Genomic DNA, 16,166 nt, shown 5'->3' on the forward strand with positions numbered 1-16,166 from the left:
AAATTCCACGCATTTTAGGTTAGCCTGATTCGATACAGTGTGTTGAGTTTTGCGTTTATTCATAAGCATTCCAATTTTATCGACCTTTAACGTAATGGATATGATTTGAACATTATGCGTTTTGGTTCAGTACGTAAGAACTAACATAATCTTGCAGTCGTGCAAATGTCAATCATGAAACTTGAAAAACTCTCAGTATTTCAAACATTTTTATCGAATTAAGGTTATTTCTTCTTCAATCGTTCAAAACAAGATTTCATTCATCGATGATCTTTGTCTAACCAGAGGTCAGTTTAATACAGGATTTCTGCCCATTTCCGTCAGAATCCAAGTTTTCGGTTCTCTGCCTTTGTCCATCAGAGACCTTTTTTTTTTTTTGCTGGTTTCTGCCTATTCCTATCAGAAACCGTCAATTTTCATCTCCGCCCATGTCCGTCGGAGACTACTTTTTGAATCATTTCACAGGAATTTTGTGTGGGGAACACCATAACGCTTTATAGAATCCATCTATATTCTCTACTTCTCAGCGAGCGAATGTCACAAATACACGCGCATACTCAATGAGCGTGGACGACAGCATGACTCTTCCTCTTTCATCACTCGACCGTCGCCAGTGGAAGTTGTGTTTCTGTTAGCTCCTGCGTTGGGCGATTCCAACGGAATAGAATGTCGAATTCCACAATGGCGATTCCTGCCAGCGTTCTGTTGAACTTTCTTTTTCGGAAAGCTCGATAGAAGATTTCCAGTGAGAATCGCCTTTCGCAGGAAAGTGAAAAGTTAATACATAAAAAAAAAAAAAATTCTAAGTGAAGTGATTATATTACCAGGAACAACGAAAGTTGGTAAGCTTCATTTTTTTCAGAGTGCTAAAACTGCAGATGGCGTGGTCAGCCAGAGGCTGTAAAACAAGTGAAAGGAGATGGTGTGAATCCGATGTTAAAGCACTTCGGGACGACGTTGCTTGTGAAGAATAAAACAAACGGGACAAACGTAACAAGAAAAAACAAGGAAAATACCGGGTGGGACGCTCGAATGGAAAAGTGTTTCTCAGCTAGGAGATGGTGTGCATCCGATGTTCAAGCACTTCGGGACGACGTTGCGTGGAAAAAAAGCGTTTGGGACGAACGTTACTTGAGAAAAAAAAACAAGAAAAATACTGGGCGGGACGCTCGAATGAATGTTTTTCAGCTGAGCGGTGAAGTGAATCCGAACTTAAAGCACTTCGGGACGACGTTGCATGAGAAAAAAAAAGCGTTTCGGGACGAACGTCACATAAAAAAATGCCGGGCGGGACGCTCGAATGAAAAAATGCTTTCCAGCTGAGAGGAAATGATAGGAAGGCCATTTTGTTCAATGCACAAGCGTTTCGGTACGAAACAATAATCATGAACGTGTTCGTATGAAGAACCCACAAGTAAGTGATTGAAATCTATTCTTACTTGTTTAGCACATCGGGACGTGTGCAAGTTGAAATGGACATTGATTTTACTTATGTGCAAGTGGGACGCTTTGTACAAGATAGGTAAAAATGAAGAAAACAAATGGTTTCTCTTATTTCCTTCTCGGACGAAGTAGGGTAATTTACGGCTTTGGCACCATTCGACTATTTTCGGCAGCCAAATTTTAAACGCCAAATACACGGTATTTTTCTATCAAAACACACCAATGAAAACGTTCAGATGACTCTTTGTTCTGTTCGCTTCCTTCTGACGAGATTTCAGAGACTGAACAAACAATTTCGCCAGAGATATCAATTCAAATGAACACACCACAAAATGCGACTGATATGGAGCTGCCGAAAAGATATGCCTGCAGTTTTTTTTTTTTATAAGAAAGCTGCCGAAGAAAACGAGGTCGCCGACAATAGCCACTAAATGTTTGAAGCGTTGTAGAAAATTTTCCAAAGAGCTTTTAAGCTTTTAAGCTTTTTTTTTGTCGTTGTGAATCGATAGAGAAATGAGCAGCTCATGAACAGACAAACACGTAATTTGTTTGCTGAAGTCAGAGAAAACTATAAATGAAGCGCGGCATCAGCTTAGACTGCCGAGAATACGCAAATTTTTCTACGACTTCTAGTTTCATGCATACTGTAGTGAATGGTTAGGAATTACGAGTTCGTATATGGAAGATCGTTGTGTTGAATGACCGATATTTTGTTGTTGGGATTTCACCACTTCGAGGAAAATTTGTGATGAAATTAGATGGGTTAGCTTTGATTACAGGTATTTCGCCTAGTGCTTGGACATAATTCTATGGATGTCATAACTGACGAAGTCGGAAAGTACATAAGTACGTATGCAACCTACACAAGCGAAAGAGTCCAGCAGCAGCACAGGGTCATATCCTAATAATAAAACTGATGGTGCTTGCCTGCTGGAAAGGGTTACTTTATTAAGATGTGCGCAGAGGAAAACCTTGATTAAGATTGAAGATGATTCGAAAGATACAACAACACTAAGCAATAAGATGGCAAATGGGAAGACTGAGGAAACCAGCGTGAATGGTTCTAAAGATTCCGTTGTAGTTTTACTAAAAACCGATAGCGTCATCAATACATCAAGTGATTCCTCTTTGGGCGATCTTTTTATATATTTTGGTCTACCAGCCTTTACAAGCATCTTAACAGGTGTAGCGTGGAAGCCGTTGTTCACTATGGCAGGTTAATATTTCTTGTATGCTTATCACTAAGCTGTAGGCTGTGATTTATTCTAATTATGCAGTAATATATTCAGCGTAATTGTTTCTTAAGCAGTAGAAAAGTTGTTAGCGGTCATAAGGAAATTGTGTAAATTTCTCCGCTCTCTAGTGTTTGTAAGAATCCTGAATTATGGCATACCATAGGATTTTCTGGAGGAAGGATCAGGGATTGAATCCTGAGAAAATTGAGAGAATCTCTCACGTATCGCTCTCTGTAACTATCATAATATGCTGCACATTATGAGAGACTGTTTATCGTATACTGCTACAACTTTGATCAGATTGGGGGGATAGTAGTGCGTGATAAAACCCCTTTAAACATGCTCCAAGCCTGGGGGACACTATTGTTATTGGAAGTTCGTGGATTGTTTATCGTGCCAGTAAAGAAGAACCTATCCCCAACGGTAAACAAGCGAGAAACATGGATTTTATCATCGCTCTCTCTTTGGGGCTCTCGCTCGCTGCTTCCATTTATCAGACTTGTTACACCTTGCGATTCAATGACGATCGTGGACCGCAACAGATGGGATGTTTTTCTTTGCTTGCTTTGATCGTGCTTCATACTCAAATGAGAGCGAATTCTTCAATGCCTGGGAAGGATAAATCGAAATAAATCATAAATTGCATGAATTGCTTTGGAGATGGGTTTAGTTGTCTATTCTCGCTCGGCGAGAGAGCTTCGAACATTCGAAATAATATCATTGTGCTTACGAATAAAAAAGGCATTTGGCTTCGTGGCCACAATAAGTATCATCAGATAGTGCAGCGCATCGGATCAAAGGATGTAGGTTCGATTCCCGCCTCCGCCTTTACAAATTTTTACGAGGAATATTTCTAGACTGTGCCATTGAAGCATGCTTGCACGTGTTGTGATATTTGTGCTCGTTTTTTTTAAGCAGGTCGATGCATTTTTCATATTTATTTATTCTACGTCTTCAATATCCGCTCTCATCGCGCGTAATGAGGTGTTGAAATCATGCTGCTGCGAGAGTAACGGCCCTCTTAGATTATTCCAATACTTTGTTGTTGATCGCTTGAGACGATTTTTTTTCATTCTTGCTCCGGTGAGATAAAACCCGCAGTTTGTAAGTCGAACCCCAGTTTTGGTGCTGTTAAGTCAATAAAAGTTTCTTTGAGTTGATTGACAACATGAGACTTCTGTAGAAATAGCCTTGAACTTAAAGTGATGTTCAAGTATTGTAGTTGAGTTTGGCGTTCTTGGATTCTATCCCAAGAAATACTGTTTATTCAACTACAACATTACACTAAATTTTGATTAGGTCATAGATTTACACTTGACAGTCTCACATAGATGTGTTTTTCTGTATAGATGCTTCTTCGCTTATTTTGTTTGTATTGAGTAAGGGCTTCGTTAGAAACAAAGATGAATTACAGAAATCCTTTTTCATCATTTTTTAATTCTAAAGGACATCAGTTTGCTGTCATATTTTGAAGTATTTTTTCACGTCTTCTTCTTCTTTCTGGCATTACGTCCCAACTGGGACAAAGCCTGCTTCTCAGATTAGTGTTCTTATGAGCACTTCCACAGTTATTAACTGAGAGCTTTCTTTGCCGATTGACCATTTTTGCATGTGTATATCGTGTGGCAGGTACGAAGATACTCTATGCCCTGGGAATCGAGAAAATTTCCAACCCGAAAAGTTCCTCGACCAGCGGGATTCGAACCCACGACCCTCAGCATGGTCATGCTGAATAGCTGCGCGTTTACCGCTACGGCTATCTGGCCCCCACGTATGATGAAGGAATCTTGAAGGGTACAGATTTGTGATGATAGTTGGGAAAACAAATGTATTGTGAAATATATTATCTTAATACAAATAAAATAAATGACAAACCCCGAAGGTTTTTTTTAAGTGGAAGTGGGATGTGGGGAACACCATAACGCTTTATAGAATCCATCTATATTCTCTACTTCTCAGCGAGCGAATGTCACAAATACACGCGCATACTCAATGAGCGTGGACGACAGCATGACTCTTCCTCTTTCATCACTCGACCGTCGCCAGTGGAAGTTGTGTTTCTGTTAGCTCCTGCGTTGGGCGATTCCAACGGAATAGAATGTCGAATTCCACATTTTGTTAATTAATACTTTCCAATAAGATTATTTTCGTTCTACCAACTACGCCAATGTAGTAATTCAACGTCTTTGCGAGCCAAGATTAGACCAATAACTGACAGTCTTTTTGTTTCTTACTTTTCTAAGCCTACTTATTTCTTATATCTCTAAGCCTGCCTATCAATTCAATTACAGTTCATTACTTCCTCACATTTACTACAACATCTAAATTCTGCAAAATGAAAACTCTTTACGAAAAAATATTTGGTAGGCGTAATAGCCTTTATGCTCAACCGGCACCAATTTTTTTTTCTAAAATCCTAGATTACGACGTAAGTAACTTTCATACGGTTTTAGGAAGAATCGCAACATGTCTTATAAAACTGTTTTAAAATGAATCCCCTTTTTAACATTTAAATTTTACATGCAATCGGCACGCGTTAAAACACTAGGTAGATCCTATCGTTTCCCACAAAAAAAATAAGACAAAATTATAAGCCGTTTCATTCAGTTACTTACGACGTTTATGCACCAGTGTACGATCGACTCAAGTAGTGTTTTGTTTTGATTCGTGGTTAAGTCACTTTTTGTCTCTCCATACAACGGAGCGGCAAAAGTTACAGTTAGATGGCGAAAGTTGAAAATCTTACTTTTTTTTCCCTAATCTGTAGAGCCTTTAAACCACTGCTTCCATTATTTAGGAATATTGTGGTATGACCCATGTTTTATTTGGTGCTCATCAAATATCCTTTCACAATTGAGATGTGATAGACATCGGTTGATGTGTCACACTGTCCCAACTGGGCACAACTCGTTTTATAAAGTCTATTACCCTATTAGGACTACCTTGCCAAATTTCCAAGGGCTCTAATAACCCTTTTCCAAATGTTAACGTTCTTTGATTAAAATCTTACTTACGCCGTTTGGTAAATGCGAAATTAAGCGTTCCTAAAGTGAAAAATCGAGTTGATTTAGAGAGGAACGTGTAGAATTTCGTCTGCAAAACACGTAGGATTGATAAAGAAAGTTTGTTAACTTTTCTGACTTGAGCCTGTTTGAATAAGTTTTCGGGAATTGTTTTCAGTTTCGAGAAATTGTTCGTGAAATGTATTTCATTATACTAAATGTTTTTGGTTATTGTAAAACTGAGTAGATAGGCTACAAAACTAAGGGAGCAATGGTATTTACCCTACGAAATGAACGCCTTTCTAAATCATGTTCTACGATTTTGACAGATATGGCGAGTGCAATTAATGAAAACAAAGAACATGTTTTCAATCGTCGGTGTTTCCTTCGAGAACATGTTTTCAATCGTCGGTGTTTCCTTCGAGAACATGTTTTCAATCGTCGGTGTTTCATTCGAGTCGAGTGAAGAATAAGAAAAAAATTAGCGACCATCTTAGATTTTGACGACATCTTGATTCTAAGTAGTAGAATGAGTTTTTTTTACCTTGTTGGCTATATACTGAATTTTAAGGCTACCGTATCGCTTACTATTCTTGTTCTAATTTTCCTGACGTTACGTCCTTACTGGAACAGATGGCCGCCAGATTTTTTCACTTAAATTAATGCTCTTATTCTTCACTCGACTCGAAGGAACACCGACGATTAAAAACATGTTTCTTTGTTGTACAAAAAATGATGTTTTCATTGATTGCATTCGCCATATACCTCAAAATCGTAGAACACGATTTAGAAAATCGTCCATTTCATAGGGTAAAAACCATTGTTCGCCTAATTTGTGTAGCCTATCTTACTCAGTTTTTCTCAGCTTACCGATGGTGACCTCAGAATTCTAAACGAGTGGTGCGCTGATGGTGAAAAAACGGTTTTTCTAACAAAATTCAAGATGGCGGCCAAATTTAAAATGGCCGTCAAAATTTGTTTAGTTTCAGATGGAAGCTATATTCTTCCTCTAAACGATATCATTGAGTTTGCTATGTGTTCCAAGGGACATGTGAGACATATCACGTGAAGAGATACCTAAATTAAAAAGGGGCTTTTTCGCAAACTGTTCAGCTAGCTGGCGTACGAGGGGTCCACCAATTTTAGAAAACCGAGTTTTAGTTTTAGCATATACTAGCGATCAGTGACATAAAATTGGAATTCTAACGATGGTGGCCTGGTTTCAACGAGAATTGCTCAAAGACAGTCTAACGACGTACACAGAAAAAAATCAGCAAGACCAAGCTGAGGGTCGTGGGTTCGAATCCCACCAATCGAGGATCTTTTCAGGTTGTAAATTTTCTCGACTTATCAGAGCATAGAGTATCATGCTAGCCACACGATATACACATGCAAAAATGGTCAAATGGCAAAGAAAACACTCAGATAATAACTGTGAAAGTGCTGATAAGAACACAAAGTTGTGAAGCAGGCTCTGTCTCAATTGGGATGCAATGCCAGAAAGAAGAAGATTTTTTTAGATTGAACTTCAAGAAAGCCACGAGATTTGGGTGAGTACCTATAGGCAGCTTTGAAAATAATTGAACTTATAACTATTAAATTCTTGATCAGTAGGCGAATTCCGGCGCGTATTTTCTTCGAAAAAAAGAGAATTTGCTAGTGTATTATGGAAGAAAATGTGCGCCGGAATTCACCTACAGGTTTGTGGAAACTATTTTTAAGCATCTGTTAAAACTTTTAGGCTGTCACCATGTGATTTTTTTTATTACTGAAATATCATTAATCTCCAATCATCGTACGAAACATGCTTTAAAAACTTTAATTATTTTACACAGAAATATACAATCTATCACATTTAAAACTTCACTAACTGCTAATCTAAGACAAACTACTCTCACGAACTACAAATTGCATTATAATGTTTGCTCTATCAGTAAGAAATAAACACGATTCTTGACGTTGATTTCGATTACACTTCTATGTTTTGTGCTTAACGGCATTCAACATACCACCTATCAAATATTTGAGCTTGAAAGCTACTCGCGTTTATATAAATTAACCATATTGTGCTTCGATCAACGTCAAAATGTGTATGTACTGATAGTTTAATGTAAGTAAATATGGAGCATTATTTGCACAAATGGATTTATCAAACGATCCACTCGAAATCCCAACAAAAATAGCCATTCGCAACAAATTAGCCACATATGATGTTCAATAAACGTACGTTCCCTGAATGCACTGGAGCTAAACATAGCAGGCCGGCTTCGCCAGTATATCAACAACCTCGCAATGACTGTGCGGAAAAAGGGAACTACGAACTGGAACGCAGTAGGCAGTGTGATAACGACTCCTCTCAGCTGATAACCGTTTTGCTAATGCAACCCGCTCACATGGTTTCAGGGTCGGTCCACCTCGTCGCGCCAGGGAATTTCTTTCAGCACATACCGACATAAATCACACGTACGCACACAATCACTCGTTTTGGTCAAGATGAGTCCGGGCAGGGTGGCTTCGGGGGAGTTTTCGCTCCCGGTGGTGCACTACAGCACGGCTCTTTAGCGGAATTTATTTCCTCCAACTTATACTGACGTAAGGCTGCAATCATTTCCTGGGATTTGTCATTGGCTTCCTGTGTGAGTTCTTCGAATTTTCGAAACTCTTTCTTGCACTGCTGATACCAACGGTACACGTTTTTGTACACAGTCAGATCGAATTTGATTACCCCTTCGAGGGAGGCAACGCTTATAACCACACTAAAATCCGCTATCGATAGGTCTTCTCCCGCAAGCCATTTGTTTCCATCGAGGAGTTTGTCCATCACACCAACCGCATCCTGTATCTTTCGGAAGTCTTCCGGCTTTCCTTCGCCGAGCCCAGCCAGAATTGGGTAGTAGTAGGTGGACAGCGCTCGGTGCAATGTCCCCAATTGGAAGAATAATATTCGATTTACTTTGGCGCGTTCTGCAATGTCCGTTGGGTAGAACCGTTTGCTTACTTTGCCGTATTTCTCAGCTAGGTAAATCAGTATCGCATTTGATTCCCACACTACGACGTCACCATCCACCAGCGTCGGAATACAGTGCTGAGGATTCATCTGCGGACATTAAAAGTCGACATCAGTTGAGAAACAAACAAATCACACATTCGCGCTTCTTGGGAGAGACTCAACAAACCAAACAATCACAGCAACCCGATTGTGACTCATCTCTCTCAACTACCACGCGTCATTGTTGTCTCGCAAATGGCATGCTACGATCAGGGGCTTGATCGTGCAAAACTGTAAACTCACCGCTATGAATTCTGGCTTGAATTGTTCCTTCTTCAACACGTTTACTTCGATGAAATTCAGTTCCACTTCAAGGGCATCGGCCAACAGGATAACGGAGCGACAGAACGGTGCCACAATGTGGCAGTACAGATCCAGCGGCATCCTGAACAACTACGGTTGCAACCGACGGAGCACCAGACCGACTTTCGCTTTCACAAACAGCTACGATTGAACTGACGAGAGTAAATATTTTCGCCGTGACAATCCACATTACGTTCGCTTCGGCCACATGGAAACGCGCGCGATAACAACGATGGAAGTTTTTTTCTTATTTCTGACGGCAGCGACTCGACTGCGATTACCCGAACTTCAGCGATGGTAATCAGCTTTTTTTCGATAGTGATAAAAATATTCAGAACCTAACCACATCTGTCAGTCGCAAGACCCCTTCTAATACGAACAGGTAAATTGAAAACACAATCGTACGGCTCTGTGTTATCTTATCACGAAAAAACCTTACACGGGGGTTATTTTATTTCAATTTATAAATATACATCGGTTACGATCTATTGCTCCTCGGCAGCCGCCTTTCGCGCAGCTTCGAAGAATGGTTTCATCTCCTGAGCTCCTTGGACGCACACTTCATCATGGCCGGACACTTCTTCGCTGAGTTGGGCATACCAACGTTCGATGCTGGGATACTTGGAGAAATCGATCTCCGCTGCCACCTTCATCGTGGTGATCGTAGCCAAAATGCAGAAATCCGCCACGGTCAGCTTATCCCCGGCAACGTACGTGGTCTTTCCGAGGTAAACTTCCAGAAACTCGAAGGCCTCTTCCAATTTCTTGAACTTTTCTTCGTCGAAATTCTTGTTTTCGAATATAGCCGGGTAATAGTATTCGGCGAATCGAGCATACAGCGTGCCCATATCGAAGTACAACCGCTGATTGACAACGGCTCGCTTCTTCGGGTCACGCGGGTAGAACTTATCGTTTTTGCCGTATTTCTCGACCAGATAGATCAATATGGCACGCGACTCCCACAGGACGAAATCGTTGTCCACCAGCGTTGGGATGACGTGTTGCGGGTTTATCTATAACAGACGATCGCATTAGGGAATGGCGAGGATCACTAGGTGTCAACCAATCGACCGAAACACTCACCTTCAGGAACTCCGGCTTCATGTGCTCGCCCTTCATGAGATCCAAGTAGGTCAGGTTTATGTGCAGATTCATGGCTTTCGCCAGTAGGCGAATCGATTGACAGGGTGCCGAAAGCGGCATATAGTACAGATTCAGGGCCATCTTCGATTGAATAGCAGCCTAATTTCGAGGAATTTCGGTCTGTCCGCTTGCGAACCCAATCACTACTTGACTGAGGCCGCAGCGGTTACAGCGCTTGCAAACGAGTCAACGATTGCGATAAGATTACGTGCCGTGTTTCGAAACTTCTCAGTGGGTAAAATGTGATACATCAGATAGTGAATACGTTTGGTAATAATGTGAGGATGGATTGATGATCCAGGTGATGTAGCATTTATTGCTTTCCAATTTGTTTCATTTGTTTCGACATATTTATGAGCGACGTGGATACGAACCATTGGAGTCAGGCTATAGGCGAAAGCTACTACTACTGCTTGAGGACAATAAATCCAAATCCGAAGTTATAATAAATCCAACGTCGAAGGTCTCCAAGCTGAAGATAGATGCTTTCCAAACGTTACTAGAAGAGAAAAGTAAACTTAGAACATGGAACATGGATCAAGGACGAATTACATCCCCATATCCTCGATATCGTAGAGCTGCAGAAATATTTTTGGACTGGATAGAAGGAATGAAAAAGGGGGTACCTTCTACTAAAGATACCAAAGATACAGTAGTAAGGAAGATCTAATGCCCAGAACAAGGCATTCTACGCACAGTTAGAGCAGATATTCGACGGCTGTTCGCCTCGAGACGGCTGTTCGCTGCACAACGTCGATTCTAGAGGCTATATTCAGCAACTCTGTTTTCCGGAGAAAGAAGCGCAAGCTGCAGGGAAATATTGTGGAGACATTCCAAAATTTGAAAGACATTTGAAACACTTTTTTTCTTAAATTCCTAGATTAAAAAAATAATTAATTGGCACTTACAGGAACTCTTCGAGAGATTTCTCCTATGATTCTTGAAAGAATTCTGAACTTTTTTTAAATGGTTTCTAAATGTTTTCCATTGGTTTAAATCCAACAAAAACATTCCGGTTCCTGAGATTTTGTCACACCTCTTGGATGAAACTCAAACTATGGGTATATTTGCTTTTCCGTGACCCCATTTTTGTACAATACGTCAAGAAATTTTACTACGAATGCTCCAAGCAAACATTGTTCTATGAATTTCCAAAGAATATATTTCGGAAGTGTGTCCTTGTGTCTCTAGGAATTTCAAGAAATTTTATTTTCTCTTTTCGCCAGTAATCCACAAAATGATTCAAAAATTTAAAGACCCCTTAAACTCTTAAGTCTAATTCGCTGCTGACAAATAATTTCCCGACCTATCTTGATACATGGGAAATTCCTGCAAGTAATCGATCAAGAATGCGATCAAGCTGATCACATTACGCCAGCCTATGGACATGTCCTATATCAAGTGCAGCGATTTGCAGTAGACAGGATGTCCCGGGCCCGATCCATCTGACAAGCCAATCGAGCCCTCTGTCACCATAGAAGATGGTGTACCCATCGATATCGATAGCCTGCATGGACTTATCCACGGTCTTCTTTTATCCTCGACTTTCTTTTTCTTTTCTGTTCTAAATGCGGGCAATGTTTACATTAAATGACATCCGGACCAACATCCGGACAACGAATGTTCACCGGATGAACATGAAGTGGATGAATGCATAACGAAATCGTTCATTTTTTGTAAACACGGCCCGCAGTAAAAGGTTTTCTTTTCCCGGTGGAAGAAGCAGCGTGACGTCATTGTAAATTAGTTCATTACGCAGTTGAAAAGAAATGTCAGTTCAAACGGGAGTAACTGTAGAAAATTTCTGCAAGGAATCGGCGAGATATATTTCTTCAACGATTCCTTTTCAGCAGCAAATCAGGCTTTAAAATGAAACAGCTCGGAATCAAAACTTTAAAGGTATAAATCTCGCGAAATAAGCATCAAACCATAGTGAGATTTCTATTTTAGTTTTGTGCACTAGCAGACAGTTTAACAAAGAAGATAGACTTCGTATGTTCATTATTTCTGCAAATTAGTGCTTTTGCCAGAAGAATTTCAAGGGCTCTAGGGCTTGAAGGTATCTTTAGTATTAGTGATTTTTTTAAAGAAAACTCTTAGAAAATCCCTCATCAAATTCAGAATAACTATTGGGAGATTATTTTAAGGTTTATTATACATAGATGACCGTATTTTGTCAGCTCCTTTTTAAAAAAGTTTTTAAGTCCCCTTCAAAATGAGAATAATTTATCTAGGTGTGTTCTTCCATGTGTTATGTATATTCATAACAACTTTAACGTTCAACGCTCCGTCATCGTAATCATTGAAACTTCAAAAGCAGTTTTTCTGTTCAAAACTTAAAATTGTTCGATGAAAATGTGTTCACTGTTTTCGGTTGGAGAACAGAATACAGTGAACAATTTTTCCTGTAAATGTTCTTAATTTTGTTTTTGATTTTGATTTGGAAAAAAAGCTGCTTTTGAAAATTCCGAAATCAAAGACGGATCCTGCCCCCTTAAAGAGTTTAGCAATATTTGTTGAAAATTCGATGAACTGTGAAGACAAAAAGGTTTTCTAAAAAGGGGCTGACAAAAACGAATCAGTACTGCATTAGTTTTTCATCCTTGGTGAGGCAATCGAAGTTTCTGTAAAAATGCTTCAGAAATCAATGGAAAAAAAACTTAGTGGAATGGTTGATGAAATTTAGGATGATTCATACATAAATCGCTGAAAATGTCTGAAGTGGTTGCTTGTTTACATTCTGATAGAATTCTAGTAGAAATGCCTGAAATAATTAAGAATTTCTTTAAGCGTTCATGCTAATAAATAATGAAAGATTCTCAAAAGAATCTCAGCAGGTTTACTAGGAATAACTCTACACATAACATCTTGAACTATTACTGAAGGTCATCCAAGAAAAAAATGCATTGGATTAAAGGCTGCATCCTAAGATAAATGTATTATCAAAAATCCTTATAAACTATTCGTTATATATTCACAAATCATTGTGGGTGTTATTTCTAAATGAATTCAAGAGGAAACACCCGAAAGTAGTTGTGATAATTATACTTAACTATTGTCTTATTCTTTGGAGGAAATCTTGAAAAACTATTGGGCAGACCCTTGAGATAGTTAAGAAGCATTTTTAAAAATATTTTTAGAGACCTTCCTCGATAATTTTCATCAACATTTTTTCTGAGGTGCTTGAAAGAATTCAAAGAGAAATCTCTGGAGGAGTTATCGCAGAATTTTCTGAGAAATTGTATGATTAAGAGTTTAAAAAGAAATCTCTGAAAATATTCCCGAGATAGTTCATGAAAGTTTTCACTAACTTTTAAGGATCATGTACAGATTACGTCACACTCCAAGGGGGTCAAGCCAAGCGTGACAAGCCTTACTAAATTTTCGAAGGACTCATACAAAAAACGTGACAAAGGGGGAAGGGAGGTCGAAAAAGTCGAAATTTAGCGCGACATAATTTGTGTACCATCGCTTAACTTCATCTAACTAACTGAGTTATCTAACAGCTTTGCCAACAGAAAACGAGGATACTCATGACGGATTTATAGACGGGTTCTGAGCATTTCTATGATGAATTGTTGACTAAATCAGTAGATAAATCAGGGTGAGATGTTTGCCTGCTTCTCAGATTAGTGTTCTTATGACCACTTCCACAGTTATTAACTGAGAGCTTTCTTAGCCGATTGACCATTTTTGCATGTGTATATCGTGTGGCAGGTACGAAGATACTCTATGCCCTGGGAATCGAGAAAATTTCCTTTACGAAAAGATCCTCGACCAGCGGGATTCGAACCCACGACCCTCAGCATGGTCATACTGAATAGCTGCGCGTTTACCGCTACGGCTATCTGGGCCCTACAAACATTACACGGATTCTCCCATAAAGTCTTTCGGAGATCTCTATAACAATTAATGCGAAAAAATAAACAATCCAAAGGAATTCCTAAAAGTATTCTTGGATGAACCTGAAGGAATTCTATAACAATCCATTTGACGAGAAATCATTGAAAAAAGAAGCTTAAGAATATACCTAGAGATACTTCAATATAAAGTCAACTCTCACTTACTCGATATTTCGTATCTCGATATCGAGTTAGAGAACCACACTAAAAGTTGGTTTTTATAGTTACCTCGATAAGGCTGTCTTGGTAGTGTCATTCTCAAAACACACCCAAGCCGTTCCCATAGGGGACGTTTCAAGTAGTACTGTTTCATATGGTATGCCCTCTTCAACATCTAATCCATCCATCTCGCCGTTCCCTTACGGTACCTATCCATCTAGTATTCATTGCTTTCTTCTCCATGCTCCCTCTTACTTCGAGCAAAATAGACCGATATGCCGGTAAACAAATTCAAAAGTTACCTCGATAGTTCCTTTGAACGCAGTTGCACTGGTTTTGTATTGTATAACTCGATACCTCCCTAACTCGATGATCCCTTCAATATCGAGTTATGGATAGCTGGCTGTATATATTAAAATTCGAGCAATAATTCTTGGAGAAAACTCTGCAAAAATACTGTAAATCCATGAGAAAATGGTAGAAGAACTATTATAGAAATCCTTTTGAGTATTTGATTAGTAATCCTTCAATGCGCCAATAGAATATTTTTTGGAGAAATTTTCACTTTAATCCCTGAAAAAAAAACTCCGAGGGAACTTTTGAACGAATTGCAGGAGAACAATCTGAGGGAATTTATGATTTTTTCTTATGAAATCTACACGGAAACGCGGATCTACTCAAATTTGAGTTGTTTCAACGCAAAACAGTAGTTGAGCCCAATAATATAGATAGAAAACTATAGAGGACGAATGTCGCTGCTGTTCCCTTTGTTCTCGCTCAAAAACATGTCGGGTATATAAGTGTCAAACTGCATACTTTTTCGCGTTGACATTTATAGTCCCGCCTATCTCCACCAGCAAAAGATGTTCCTGCAGCGACGCCAGCGACATTCTTCCAGGGTGGGTGTACGGCTGTCAACTACAAACAAAGCTCGCCTAACAATCATCTCTCACGCGGGCCGACCCAAACAGCATCATCTCTCACGCGGGAAGGCCCAAATAGCACAGGTCGAAAACGCGGGCCATGCCAGGCAGCAAATGCTGATGCATTTCAACACTCAAACAGCGGGATGCCTAGCAGCGTTGTGAGCCAAACGAACACACCCACAAAACATGAAAGGTAGGCGCACCTCGTTGCGTATACCCCCCCTGCATTCTTCCTCTATCCAGCTTTTTACGCTGGCTATAAAACATTAGGGGGTGATTCGAATTTGACATGTTTTGCGTACAGATTTTATAGCTAGTTCTTAGTAAGCAGTGACTCAAGGCTCGTTGACCCGACTGTCAAAAATTTTCACCAACCAATTCATGTTTCGTATTCAAGTACTTATCCGTCAACTATATTTCATTTAACTAAGCTTCATTTATTTTATTTTAGGTACACAATGGAAGGAAGACCTCGTTATCATTTACAGGAATAAATAAACTGATGATGAATCATTGTAATTCCAATAATAATCCTTGGAAAATATGAGCTCTTGCCGTGGCCCTCGCGGCACTTCTTTTTTATACAGCCACTTTTCTGCATATCAATTTTCTCCTAATTTTGAAAAAGTTTGAAGAAGTACCATTAAATAGATCTTACTCGACTTAAAAGAATCACCTTTTTTGGCAAAGCAAGCATTAGATTGCCGACGCTGAACATCTTTGAATAAAGGGCATTAGATATTCCTAGACGATCGTATGAATCGAAATTCATTCAGATTTATGTTACCTATCATATGTATTGGGTCATAAAACGTTGATTTAAATATTGGCTAATCCGATCACCACACATTATATAATTAACAGAAGTCTTCAATCATAGTGCCACTACAAAAGTGACTGCTAATGAAATTTAATCTTCAGCTTGGTTTTGATGATTAAATGGTAGCATTTGAATGATTTTTGATATATTTTGGCACAACAATTATTTTACAAGCATCTGTGTT

The 16,166-nt window shown here is 39.3% G+C and overlaps 2 protein-coding genes across 2 annotated transcripts; both read right to left on the reverse strand.

The window, feature by feature from the left end:
- Positions 1-8,151: 8,151 nt before the first annotated feature.
- Positions 8,152-9,317, reverse strand: LOC5573540 (glutathione S-transferase 1). The gene is made up of 2 exons (XM_001654625.3): positions 8,973-9,317; positions 8,152-8,777 (listed from the first exon to the last, which is right to left on the reverse strand). Exons 1-2 carry the CDS (start codon positions 9,111-9,113, stop codon positions 8,169-8,171), a joined length of 750 nt encoding a protein of 249 aa, XP_001654675.1. The 5' UTR covers positions 9,114-9,317; the 3' UTR covers positions 8,152-8,168.
- A 117-nt stretch (positions 9,318-9,434) lies between these two features.
- LOC5573538 (glutathione S-transferase 1-1) lies at positions 9,435-10,350 on the reverse strand. The gene is made up of 2 exons (XM_001654624.3): positions 10,116-10,350; positions 9,435-10,045 (listed from the first exon to the last, which is right to left on the reverse strand). Exons 1-2 carry the CDS (start codon positions 10,254-10,256, stop codon positions 9,518-9,520), a joined length of 669 nt encoding a protein of 222 aa, XP_001654674.2. The 5' UTR covers positions 10,257-10,350; the 3' UTR covers positions 9,435-9,517.
- Between the last annotated feature and the right edge of the window lie 5,816 nt (positions 10,351-16,166).

The sequence above is a fragment of the Aedes aegypti genome, chromosome 1 (assembly GCF_002204515.2).
Source record: "Aedes aegypti strain LVP_AGWG chromosome 1, AaegL5.0 Primary Assembly, whole genome shotgun sequence".
Taxonomy (NCBI): domain Eukaryota; kingdom Metazoa; phylum Arthropoda; class Insecta; order Diptera; family Culicidae; genus Aedes; species Aedes aegypti.